Source organism: Dasypus novemcinctus, chromosome 14 (genome assembly GCF_030445035.2).
Source record: "Dasypus novemcinctus isolate mDasNov1 chromosome 14, mDasNov1.1.hap2, whole genome shotgun sequence".
Classification (NCBI taxonomy): Eukaryota; Metazoa; Chordata; class Mammalia; order Cingulata; family Dasypodidae; genus Dasypus; species Dasypus novemcinctus.
In genome coordinates this window covers 2,754,832-2,768,099 of record NC_080686.1, presented here as the reverse complement: position 1 = coordinate 2,768,099, position 13,268 = coordinate 2,754,832, and the positions used below count along the sequence as shown (strand labels likewise).

Below are 13,268 nucleotides of genomic sequence, written 5' to 3'. Positions count from 1 at the left end.
AAGACATATTGAAAAAAGAAAAATGAAATCAGAGGAATCAAACTACCTGACTTTAAAACATACTACAAAACTATAGTGGTCAAAATGGTATGGTATTGGCACAAGGATAGATATATTGACCAATGGAAGCTAACTGAGAGTTCTGATAGATTACTTTCATATACAGTCTTCTGATACTCCACAAGGCCACCAAGGTCACTCAACTAGGAGAGAATGGCCTCTTCAACAAATGGTGCTTGGAGAACTGGATATCCATATGCAAAAGAATGAGAGAGGAATAACATCTCACACCTTATACAAAAATCAACTGAAGATTGTTCAAAGATCCAAATATAAGTGCCAAGACCATAAAGACCTTGGAAGATAATGTAGGGAATTATCTATAGGAAATTGTAACAGGAAATATCTCATGAACTCCACATCCAAAACATGAGTAAAAGAAAAAATAGATAAATGGGTCTTCCTCAAAAGCGAAGCATTTGCTCCTTGAAGGAGTTTATCAAGAAAGTGAAAAGACAGCCTACCCAATGGGAGGAAATATTTTGTAACTATATATCTGATAGGAACCTAATATCCAACATATATAAAGAAATCCTATATCTCAAAATTAAAGTCAAACAACCCATTTGAAAAATGGGCAAGATATTTGAATAGATGCTTCTCCAAGGAAGAAATACAAAGGGCCAAAAAGCACATAAAAGGTACTCAACATCATTAGCTATTAGGGAAATGCAAATCTAAACTACAGTGAGATGCCATCTTACACCCATTAGACTGGTGGCTATTAAAAAACAGAGGACTACAAACATTGGAGAGGATGTGGAGGAATGGGACCCATCATCCTTTGTTGGTGGTAATGTAGACAGATCCAACCATTGTGAAGGTCAGTCTGGTGTCTCCTCAAAAAACTAGCTATAGATTTGCCATATGACCCAGCAATTCCACTGCTGGATATATACCCAGAAGAACTGAAAACAAGGACACAAACTGATGTATGCACACCAGTGTTCATAGTAGCACTATTCACTATTGCCAAAAGTTGGAATCAACCCAAATGCCCATCAACAGATGAATGGATATACTAAATGTCATATATATGTACAATGGAATACTACTCAGCTTTAAGAAGGAATACAGTAATAACACATGGGATAACATGGGTGAATCTTGAGGACCTTATGTTGAGTGAAGCAAACCAGGCATTGAAGAACAAACACTACATGACCTCTCTGATATGAATTAAACAAATCAAGCTGTCTCAGAGAGCTAAAGTCTGGAAGATATGCTTACAGGAAATAGTGGGGAGAGGAATGTTGTGAGCCAATGTCTTAAAGTGCAAATTCTGTGATAAAGAGGTAATTTTTTAAAAAGATTTATTTATTTATTTATTTCTCTCCCCTCCCCCCCACCCCAGTTGTCTGTTCTCTGTGTCTATTTGCTGCGTCGTCTTCTTTGTCCGCTTCTGTTGTTGTCAGCAGCATGGAAATCTGTGTTTCTTTTTGTTGAATCATCTTGTTGTGTCAGCTCTCCATGTGGGCGGTACCATTCTTAGGCAGATTGCACTTTCTTTTGCACTGGGTGGCTCTCCTTACAGGGCACACTCCTTGCGTATGGGGCTCCCCTACACAGGGGACACCCCGTGTGGCACGGCACTCCTTGCACGCATCAGCACTGCGCATGGGCCAGCTCCACATGGGTCAAGGAGGCCCGGGGTTTGAACTGTGGACCTCCCATGTGGTAGACAGACACCCTAACCACTGGGCCAAGTCCGCTTCCCAAAGAGGTAATTAGTTGCACAGTGATGGGATAAGACAGGGTCATAGGGATACTATTGGGTTGGGCTTTGCAGGCTTGAGGGGCACTAAGATTGGGAGGGTGGGTCAGATGGTCAATGGAACTGGGGGTTGGGTTGGAGGGGAGCAGGTGGATATGGGACATTGTCAGGTATGTGGTTGAAACTATAATGTTTATAAAACTCTTCAGAAAATATAATAAGGGCTACTGTTTTAAGGTGTTTGATGGGGGCATCTGGCACAGGTTGCACCTGGGATAGGATTCTAGGGAGTGTGTGAGTGCTCATCTTGTCATAGTGTGTTTTATCAGGGGGTGGATACCCATACAATGAGTGGGAATGTGTTGTATATCCTTCCTAGGGAGGCCTGATGTTCTCAAACAGAGGGGAGGGTGTCTCTTGAGAGCATGGGTGGCTCCCAACAGGGGTGGAGAGACTGGTGTGTCAAGACCTCATCATTGATGCAAGTATCTATGAATCTTGTCCTTCAAGGAGTGAAGCTTGATTGTTCACTGTGGGTCCTGAGGGGAGGGGGAATGAGGAATAGAATAGATGGAAGACAGTGTAACTGGGGGGCAATGGATGTGTTCCAGAGGATTGTGCAATGATGAATACAGGCCATGTAAAATTTCACCAAAAATTTATAAAAGTATATAGTCTAAAATGTAAAACATAATGTAAACCATAATGTAGCCAAAAATTTAGACAAGTGTACTGTCTAAAATATAAACCATAAGGTAAACCATAATGGAACCATGGTTAGTAGCTATGTTTCAATAGCTGTTCATCAGTTGTAGCAAAGGTAACATCTACATGTAAAATGATCAATGATTGGGGAAGCAGCTGTGGCTCAATCAGTTGGGCTCCTGTCTACCATATGGGAGGCCCTGTTGTATCTCAGGGCCTCCTTGTGACAGCAGGCTCACCCGCACATTACAGAGAGCCACAGGCCTGGGCCCCACGGAGTGCCACCAGCCTGCAAGCGCCACAGAGAGCTGATTTAGCAAGGTGATGCAACAAAAAGGGAGACAAGCAAATGCAGAAGAGTGCAAAGTGAATAGACACAGAGAGCAGACAGCAAGCAAGCCACAAAGGGGTGGGGGGGGGATGGAAATAAATAAAAATAAATACAGACACAGAAGAATGCACAGCAAATGGACACAGAAAGCAGACAGCATGCAAAAAGCTACAGTGGGGGGGGTGGATAAAAAAAGAAAAGATCACTGCTGGATGCAAGGGAAAATGGGGAGGATGTTGGGTATATGGGAGTCCCCTTATTGTATATGTGACTTTACTGTGATCTAAAACATTTTTGAAGACATAATAAAATTTTTTTAAAAAGGATGTAGACACTGAGAAAGGAATGGAAGAGATTGCCTTGCCACTGTACATACACGGCCACATCTTCTACATGACGAAAGGCAAAACATCAAAAGAAATTTTTATGTTATTTTTCATTTTTAATACCATAATTTGTTTTTTACTTTATTTTAGTTTTTCTAAATTATTATGTATTCTATTTCTAATCTTTAAACCTATCATTACTATCTTATTTCCCTACTAATTGAATTTGTCAATATATTAGGATTCATTTTTGAAGAAGTTTTGTATTACACAGGGCTTCAACTATGGCAGGGGAGGAGCACTGATATGGGGTGTCATTGATGGGGGATGCATGGATGTGTGGGAGTTCTCCTGGGCATGCATACAGGGTTTATAGATAATTTCAGATATTCGTTGGATATTGTCATAGTGGTTAGAGTTATACATGACTTTTGAGGGAGTGCTGGCTTTCCATCCTGGGCAGCTGTGTCACATTACCCAATGGAACAACGACAATCCCCCATGTGCAAGGGCAAAGACCAGTGAAGAAGGATGATCCAATGATGGGCCCTTGATACTGATGACTATGCTTATGAGCCTGTGTGCCTAAAATTTTGAATAGGCCTAGAGCTGCAGGGTGCCTAAGAGTTACCGCCTGAGTCTCCATGTTGCTAAAATGTGGCCAGTCTCTAAGTCAAACTCAGCATGTAAATGCATGATCTTCCACCCAGTGTGGGACATAATTCCTGGGGATGAGCCTCCCTGGTGTCGCGGGATCACTACGTGGGATTACGCTCTGGCTGGTGATACAACTAGAAAAAGACCTTGAATAAAAGGGGGAAATGGTAAAGACAAATGAGTTTGTATGGCTAAGAGACTTCAAAATGTGTTGGGAAGTCATCAGATGGGTTGTGCTTATGCATATCTCAGCAGGATCTCTCTCTTCTTTAGCCTGCACAAAGCTGCCCAGAACTTCTCTCCCTGCAGCTAACACTTCCCACCCTTTCAGCTCTGACCATGCCATGCCCCATGCCCACACCTTCATCTCCACAACTGTGAGCCCTGCCCTCCATGGCACGGGAGGCAGGTGGCGGCATCTCAGAACTTTTGTCCATCTCTCGGCCCCGTACATATGCAGGCCTGGCAGGGTGACCTGGGACAACACCAGTTGAGGCTGGCAGCAAAGACCCCTGACTCACCAGACCTCTTCTGGGCCATTGGCTCCTACCCTGCACACCTGCCCTCAAATGGTGCACACCAGGGGCTGCCAGCTGGGCCTGGCCACCCTAGGCTTTTGCTCCCTTCCCTTGCACAACAGGGATCAGCCAAGGGAACTTCTATTGCCTATGCATCTGGGCCCCATCCTAGAGACTTCCCTTGCCCTCCTGTGCCTAGGTGACAAGATACACACACACCCCATGACCATTTGGGCACCATTCATGCCCACTGCTCAGGCACCCAGCTGGCACTTTCATCCAGTGTGGTCCCCCTCTGCTTATGAAGGAGACACAACCAACAGCCCACGAAACAGACACAGAGACACAGACTCATCCATGGGAGCAATTGGCCCTACCACACAGGCTGGCAGAATTAGGATCCCAAGTCATCAGTAGAGACTGCTGACGGCAGAGGCTGTTTCTTGGACCATCTGTGCTGATCCCTGTTCCCAGGCCAGTGCCTTCCTCTCTGGACCTGGCCCAGGCACCAGCTCCTGGTTGGCCTGTGCCTCTCAGTCAGGAGCTCCTTTCCTTGTCCTATGGTTACCCAATACCTCCACTAGCCCACCATCCAAGGCCTTTGACCTCCACTTTATCTGGCCACACCCCAGGAATTCCTTCCCTTGGGGTGGGAGAGCCCAGGCTAACTGCAGTGCTGCTGTTTGCTTTGATCTCTTCTGGGAGGGGCAATGGTAGTGTGGGCTGAGGTGCTTGTTCTCACAGCCAAGCTTAGCATCTATATGTAGGAGAGACTGATGCAAAACATACATACATGGTACAGTGAGAAAGATTAAAAGAGAGAAGGACAGAAGTCACAGATGGTTTGTTCATAAATATCATCTTTTTATCCATATTCTATTGATTAGAAGAGTCACTAATTGCAGTCAAGTGTGTGTATACCAGGAGACAGAGATCCTTGAAAGTCATTTACAGGCTGCCCACCACAAAAACTAAAATTAGGCTTTAATCTGATTTTAAATATAATGGGTAGCCATTGAAGCATTTTAAACCAGAAGATGATACGTGATTTTTATTGAATTTCAAGACCATCGTGTTGTGGACTGGGAAATGAAGCCAAGAAGGTAACTTTCTTTCCCAAGGCTACATCAACAGGAACCAGTCTTCTTTTTGGTTGCTAACTCCCAGTCCTGGTAATTCTTCCATCTCTAATTCATGTATTAAGTACCTGTGACACTGTCCTATAAGTTTTATAGAAAAAAATTGCATATACATCTGCTAAAACCCCTAGCACAGTACAGGCTGGAATGATCCTCATTCTGTGGAGATATGGGGAGGGCCAAAGACACAATGACTTTTCCAGTTACAGAACTGGTAGAATAAGGAATAAGGTCTGAACCTAGCTGTACCTTCTATATACTGGGGTCTTGAATTTCCCAGGACTTCCCAGCGTCTACAAGGATAACTCTGTTGATGTAACCATAGTTAGCATCCCAAATAGCTGAGCTTTAGGTCAGGTTTTATCCAAGGTGGGGGCACAAGTAAAGAGACTCCAGGAAGTGACCTCACTTCCTTGGAGATATAACTGAACAGAAATTTGAACCCTCATAACCAGGTACCAACATTGTAGCAATAGCCCCCTACTCGGCTCACTTGAGCAGAGATGCTCAAGAGAACAAGGTGTTTTCTTGTTTGTCTATTTTTCAGGGCTCTTACCTCAGTAAAACTTGAAGTGAGGGCTCTTTCTGATGCTGCAGGCATTGGCTAAACCCTCACTGCTAAAGACCCTGGCCATTTAGCAAGAGACACTGAAAGGTAACACAGGGTGACACAGGGCAGGGGAATGAAGTCCACATGAATAATTGTGATCCAGTCTGGGAAACCTCAGCAATTCCCACTCCAAGCATATGGTGGTGGGGAGGGGTATCAGGTGGTCAAGTACTGGGCAGGATCAGGTTCTTGGTGGGATGGGATCCTGATGGACCTTCTATATTCACACCTAGATCATGGCTAGCAGGGAGGGAAGGTGATCATTTGCCCAGAGAGTAATTAACAGCTGACATCTTCTCTTGGGCTGGAAGTCTGTGCAGACAGGGTTTTGTTTCTGATCTGGTAAGATGAACATCATGTGGGAGCTCCCCCTATGGTGATGGCCTGGCAGGGCCCGGATGCCTCCTGATCTGGCTGCTGGGCACTCTCTTTGCAGAGCCCCACCCAGAAAACTGAGCTGGACAAGAGAGTCACCTACACCACATTGCTAGGCAAGGAACAAGTGCACTTCCCACCAACAAGGGCAGGTGGAGGCCAGAGGTGAGAGAGGGTACATAGCAATAGCCACACCCAAATACAAGGAGTCTTTCCAGACCCACTGCCCAGCCCCTGCCTTGGTCATGTGCAGCCACTTTCCCTATATTTGTAGCAATACACAAAAGAGACTTTTATAGTGTTTTCACTTCATGCTGAACCATGAGATTCTTAGCATTCTTTTTTGGTTTTGTCACTTTTACTAGCTAACCTGAGGTATCCTGTGCAGCACTCTGCTTGACTATCTTTCCACAGCTTCTCCAATATTAATAATCATCACACTTAGCAAGACTGTTTTTACCAAATAAGGATGAGGGAATAATATTAAACCCCTGTCTCTGTAACTTGCTATCCTGAGGGACAGTTCATTGTGACCCCTCCAGATGACTGGGATGCAGAATGTTTGAGAAGGGAGGCCTGTTACCACAAGGATTCTACCTCTAACTGCTGATAGAACTTGATGTGATTCCTTCCTGTTGTATTTCAACAGTGCTGCAAGAAAAATCCTGTATGTCTTTTATTATTCTGATGCTCTTCACACAATCAGTTTATACCCCCAGGAATGGGGTTGCTGGCTTGAAGTATGTATGTACTTAAAACTTACTAACTAGAGTCAGGTAACTTTGAAAATCAACCATCTCAGTTAGGTTTCCAACAGCAGTCTATGAAGGTGAAGGTTTCCCTACATCCTGTCAGTCATAGGTGTTATCATTCTTTTAACTTTCGTCAGTCTGGTTCCAGAGCAACAAATGGAAACACATTTCCCTCCTTTGTCCTGACCTCAGTGTGAAAATATGTCAGCTTTGAATTCAGAGCCAGGACTAACATGGTGAAGAAAATAAAATCAGGCAGGCTGGAGAAGTTGGTGGGATATCTGGTGCCTGCTCTCCAATGTAAGGATTTCTCTTTTTTTCTCTCTATTTTTTTTTAATGTTACATTCAAAAAATATAAGAGGTCCCCATATACCCCCCACCTCCCTCACCCCACTCCTCCCACGTCAATCTGCTTTCATTATCGTGGGACATTCATTGCATTTGGTGAATACATTTTGGAGCACTGCTGCACCATGGACCATGCACATGGACCATGGTTTACACTGTAGTTTACGCTCTCCCCCAGTCCACCCTGTGGGCCATGGCAGGACATAGAATGTCCAGCATCTATCTGTCCCTGCAGTACCACTCAGGACAACTCCAAGTCCTGAAAATGCCCCCACATCTTATCTCTTCTTCCCTCTCCGTACCCTCAGCAGCTACCATGGCCACTTCCTCCACATCAATGCTACAATTTCTTCCTTCACTAATCACAATAGTTCCATGGCAGAATATCAGTAAGCCTACTCTAATCCATACTCTATTCCTCCATCCTGTGGACCCTGGGATGGTTATGTACACTACACCTTTATATCAAGAGGGGGCTTAGATTCCACATGTATGATGGATGCAATTTTCCTGCTTGCAGTTGTAGGCACTCTTGGCTCCCTGGTGTGGTGGCTGACCTTCTTCACCTCCCTGTTAGGTGGCCGGGTAAGTCCAATATTTCTCTTTAATCACCAACTTCCTACACTGCTCCAGAGCCTTGGTCACCACCCAAAAGGTCCTGAACCTTCTCTTCACAAAGTGAACACCTCACCCTTCCACAGCTGCCACGTTGCCACATACTATCAGTATGCCTTGGGAATATCACTTCACCTCCCCAATCCTCAGGTGGTTCCTCTGACAGGTGGGGTGAGAGAGGACAAACTCTGAAGATTAATATGAGCATTAACTGAGATAGCCATGGAAAGCATTCATTTGGTGCCAGGCTTTGGGAAAAATGCTGTGGTTGTTCATATTTATTGTTTTCCTCTCCCTACGCAGAAGCATTCTGACTCATCCCTCTCTGGCTCTGTGGCCTATTGTCACATTTCTAAGGAAGACCTGAGGTTTATCTTGGAGTTCCCATCCTTTGGATAGATAGAACAGGGGTCCCTGGGGATTGGCAGAGGAGACTCTGTGCCTGTTATTGGGGAAGATGCTGGTTGGGGCACATTCATTCAACAAATATATACTGGGGCCTGTTATTTGTATGCACATCTCTAGGCATTTAACATAATTTAATGAACAAATGAGACACAAATTCCTGTGCCCTGGGCTACCATTCCAGTGGGGAGTCAGACAGTTATAACACCCATCATAAGCAGGTAGTGAACACAATACATTAGATATAATGCTACCTGGCCTCTTCTAGATATGGATGCATCCTCCCAGATACTGAAGAGGATGGCAGACCATTGATATTCTACTATGGAACTACTGTGATTAGTAATGGAAGAAATTGTAGCATTGATGTGGAGAAAGTGGCCACGGTAGCTGCTGAGGGTAGAGAGAGGGAAGAAGAGATAAGATGTGGGGGCATTTTCAGGACTTGGAGTTGTCCTGGGTGGTACTGCAGGGACAGTTGCTGGGTATTGTATGTCCTGCCATGGTCCAGTGGGTGGACTGGGGGAGAGTGTAAACTACAATGTAAACCATTGTCCAGGTGGTGTAGCAGTGCTCCAAAATGTATTCACCAAATTCAGTGGATGTCCCATGATGATGAAGGAGGTTGTTGATGTGGGAGAAGTGGGGTGAAGAGGGTGGCGGGTATATGGGGACCTCATATTTTTTTAATGTAGTATTAAAAAAAAAAATAAAGGAAAAGAAAAAGAATGAATAGAGGGAGCAGATGTGGCTCAAGTGGTGGAGCACCTGCTTCCCAAATGGGAGGCCCCAGGTTCACTTTCAGTCCCTCTTGAAAACAAAACAAAACAAAACAAAAAAACAAGCAAACAAATGAAAAAACCAACTCAGGGGAGCCAATATGGCTCAGTGATTGAGTGCTTACTTCCCACATATGAGGCCTGAAGATCAATCCCTGGCCCTGGTACCTAGAAAAAGAAAAGTGAGTAGACTTTGGGACAATAAGAGGGATGGTTATCTTCACAGAACCATGGAGATTATTGTGTATTGGGGGATTGTGGCTCAGGAGGGGCTGAGCTGAACCCTGGGTTGCACACATCTGATGATTCTCCCAATAGGGTAGAGGAACTTCCCCGTGTAGGTGTAAAGGTGTCAAGGAGCGCTCTGAAGGCTTTGGGGCACCCAGGGGAAAGGGAAGGCTGGGATCTCAGTGTTAGCCATTGGAAGTCTCTATCCCTACCACAGCCAATTTCTAGCTATGTTTGCCCCGCCCAGTCCTCTCCATGCCATAATCTTTGTCCCAGAAATGGAGGTGAGCAATTCACTCAAATCTCAGTCAAGGGAATTCAACTGGATTAAGGTTGAGTAAGGCTTGATTCCCACCTATCAGGAGAATATTATCAGTGAGAGGAAGATACGCACAGATGGTACTCAGAATAACAGAGTACACTGGATCTTGAACTATAGGTTAAGGTGCAATGATGGTCCCTGGGAAAGTTTAGGCATGAGGACATATTCTGCTTGATCTCACATCTATAAGATATTTGTGATCACAGTGCAATGAACAGAGCAGACACAGGTCCTCTTGGCCCTTATAAAAGTGGCATTCCTGTGGGGAAACACAACAAGAGAGAGACAGAGAAATATGTCAGGCTTCCCTAAAAAGTACTGAGCTCAGCAGACTAGTGATTGAAAGCTCCTTAGGTCATGACCCTTGCTGGAACTCTGCTCAGTGACCAGGCCTGCTACTGCCAGGGCAGCCAGAGAGGGGTGTCGAGTGTGGGGTAGGGTTAGCCTGAGGTAAGTCAAGGTCAGCACTGGGGTCCAGTCCCAGCAGGGGTGCTGTGGGAGGGCAGTGTGGAAGGCCAGGCCTCTCACTCTGTTTCCCTCCTAACTACCCCCAGTGCCATCTCCTTCATCCTGAGCATCTAATATGAATTCTCAGAATATTTCTGTCAGTGCCCAGAATTTATGGTCCTCCATGTGCTGGTGGCCTACCTATGGCTCAGTTTGCCTGGATCAGAGCTGGAGCAGTTTGCCCAGCATCTCCTTACCCAGCATGAGCATGTAAAGGACATTCAGGTAGAGGCAGAGGGTGAGCAGGAGTGGGGGTGGGTGCCCATGAAGAGTGATAGGGGAGATGTGGGAAGCAGGACACATCGAAGAGTCTCAGAAGCTGGTGTTGGGACAGGAGCAAAGAAAGAGTAACTTCAACCACACATCTGGTGGAGTGCAGTCCAGGAGGAGTTCCTGGAGTTCAGTGTTTGGACTTCGGCTTTTCAAAGACGGTGGGATATTTCATGTCTATGAAAAAGCAATGAGATGTCAATCATGTGAGTGAACATTTCTTCTCTTGCAATTTCAGCACCAATTCCAGGGCCAGGCCTACAACCAGATCTTCAGCTTGACTTCTCTGCCAAGAATACCTCTGTCAACAGATCCAGCTCCAGATCCAGTTCCTGGGTTGGAGGCAGCTCAAAGTTTAGAGGCATCTATAGAGTCAGCTCTGGTGCTTACTCTTGGAGTTGCTCAAGAGCTAGAGAGTATGGAGCCTTTCCCTCTCCCAACCCAAACCTTCCCCTGAAAGAGGAGAGAGAAACCCTCTTCCAGTAAGTGATGGGCCCCATTTGGGACAACTGATGTCTAATCTTAGGCCTACGCAAGTGCCAAAGGCCACTACTTCCTGACTTTTAGGAACAGAAGAGACAGGAATTAGTGGGGAGGGAAGATTGGGGGGGGGGGGGGGGAAAGGGTGACTGAATTTCTATAAAAAAGGCAAAAGAAACCATTTGTGTAGGGGCAATATATTTTTGTTGTAAATAGCAAGTGCTTGACCTGCATATTACATTAAATTCCTCTTTCTATGATAGCCTGGATTTCGGTTTTGTTCCTTCATTTCCTGTGTTAACTTAAATAAAATATAGAATCTATCATTCCTCATTGAAATAAGATTCTTGAGGATCATCAATTACTATTCATGGGAACAGTTCAAAGGTCCACCCACCTTCTCTGGCTTACTGAAGTAATCACACAAGCCCCCATTTTGCAGAGCAGGTGTGCATTTGAGTATCATTACACTGGGGAGGGAGCTGAGGCAGCCATCAGAACTTCCAAGATGAGGGTTGAGGGGGTGTTCACAGAGCACAGCATCAATGTCTGAAATGTGATCATCCTTAAAAATCACATTTACAAGGACCATTTCTAAATGCAGGACAATGGCTTCCTTTCTACAGCTTCTGAGGAAGAGGGGACATTTTTACCTTCTTGTGCTGAGATTTCTTTTTCCTATGCTTAGGAATTTGTAATTTTCAAGGAGAACTCTGGAATTCCATCAGCACTAAGTGGGAGAATATGGAAAAAGATCAAAGCCTACAATGTGGAAAGGAAAAAGGCCAGTTAAAGTTCGCTAGCAAATGGTCTAAATGTAGGCAGGACTGTACATCCTCAGTTGCCCTTTAAGGGATGATGTGGTCAACCCTATCTCTTAGGTTTAATCCTTCTGGGATCCTGGGAAATTTTATCCCTGGTTGATTTGTACCAGGGCAGACATTTGTGCTGCAGCTTTTTTAAAGTAAAATTTTACTTAAATGTATCATACATACATGCACACACATAAACAGTAAGTGTATAGTAAAAGTGGTGAGCTTACAAAACAAACATGCATATCTTTATACAATTCTCCTATACATTGGTCCACCTCCAACACATTGCATTGTTGTGAAACATTGGTTACACACTCTAACCTGCATATGGCACATATCTAAAGGCTACTGCTGGGCCTCCTTTCATAAGCACTATGGCTGTCTATTAACTGGTATTTCCAGCATCCCTTGTTCAATTTTATTGAACCTACAAATTCACTAGAAGGCCACCAGCCTCTCTGAAGACCACTGCTCTCTGGCTTTGGCCTGGTGAATTGAATGACCAGTGCACTTGAGTTTGCTAAGATAAGAGTCTTTATTCCTTGCTAGGGAAGGACCCCCCTCCCCCAATACTCTCTCTGATCAAGGGGATATCTGTAGCTGTGTAATTCTCTTTTCCAATATCGCCAATGATCAATAGTTTACAGATTCAGTCATATCATTACTGTTTATACTAAAAGAGTAGCTTAGAGCTTATAGCACTTGGGCTAGCAGATTTTCTTGCCCAAAGCCTTGTGCTTTGGTTATATCCAGGGAATAGAATGTTTTCCTGGGGAAGGTTGAAAGCTAGGACACGGGGAGAGTAGATGCCACCAAGAGTAATGATCTATAGCCTCACCCATGGAAACACTGGCACACTTCCAGTCTGGTAGTGGTGACAAGCCCTGCCATGAGCTCCCCATTTGCCCTCCCCAAGCTTCCCCATAATTGAGAACTAATGTGTTAACACCTGGCACAGCACTGCACTTCCAGGATGACATACCAGCCCCCAGCCTGCACCTTGTTAAAGGTTTGAACATCACACCCTGCATAAAAGCAAGATCATTTTCAGGGCAATGGTGAGTCATCACCCTTCTTCCTGATGGCTCCAAGTGTCAGCCAGACACAGAATGACTCAACTCTGCCTAAGAGGCCTTATCAGGGCAGCCAAGGTGCTGAACACAGACCTTGGATATGAAAGCCCTAGGCCCTTGCTTCTGTGGCACAGCCATTATGGGAACTGTTTGTTGAATGAACCACAGATATGGCTATGCTCTTCTCTCAAAGACAGAAGTGCCAGGGCCCAAAGCTAGTCCAGGGCCTGGAAGGAGG

General features: G+C 45.0%; 1 protein-coding gene across 1 annotated transcript in view; it reads left to right on the top strand.

Annotated features, from left to right (window-relative positions):
• The window catches only part of LOC131273373 (uncharacterized), a 65,194-nt gene extending 53,792 nt beyond the window's left edge, over nucleotides 1-11,402 (top strand). The window contains exon 4 of the mRNA XM_058276302.1: nucleotides 10,901-11,402. Within this exon, the coding sequence (XP_058132285.1) occupies nucleotides 10,901-11,119 (219 nt within the window). The 3' untranslated portion in view covers nucleotides 11,120-11,402. The remainder of the gene's footprint in view (nucleotides 1-10,900) is intronic.
• The last annotated feature ends 1,866 nt before the right edge of the window (nucleotides 11,403-13,268 follow it).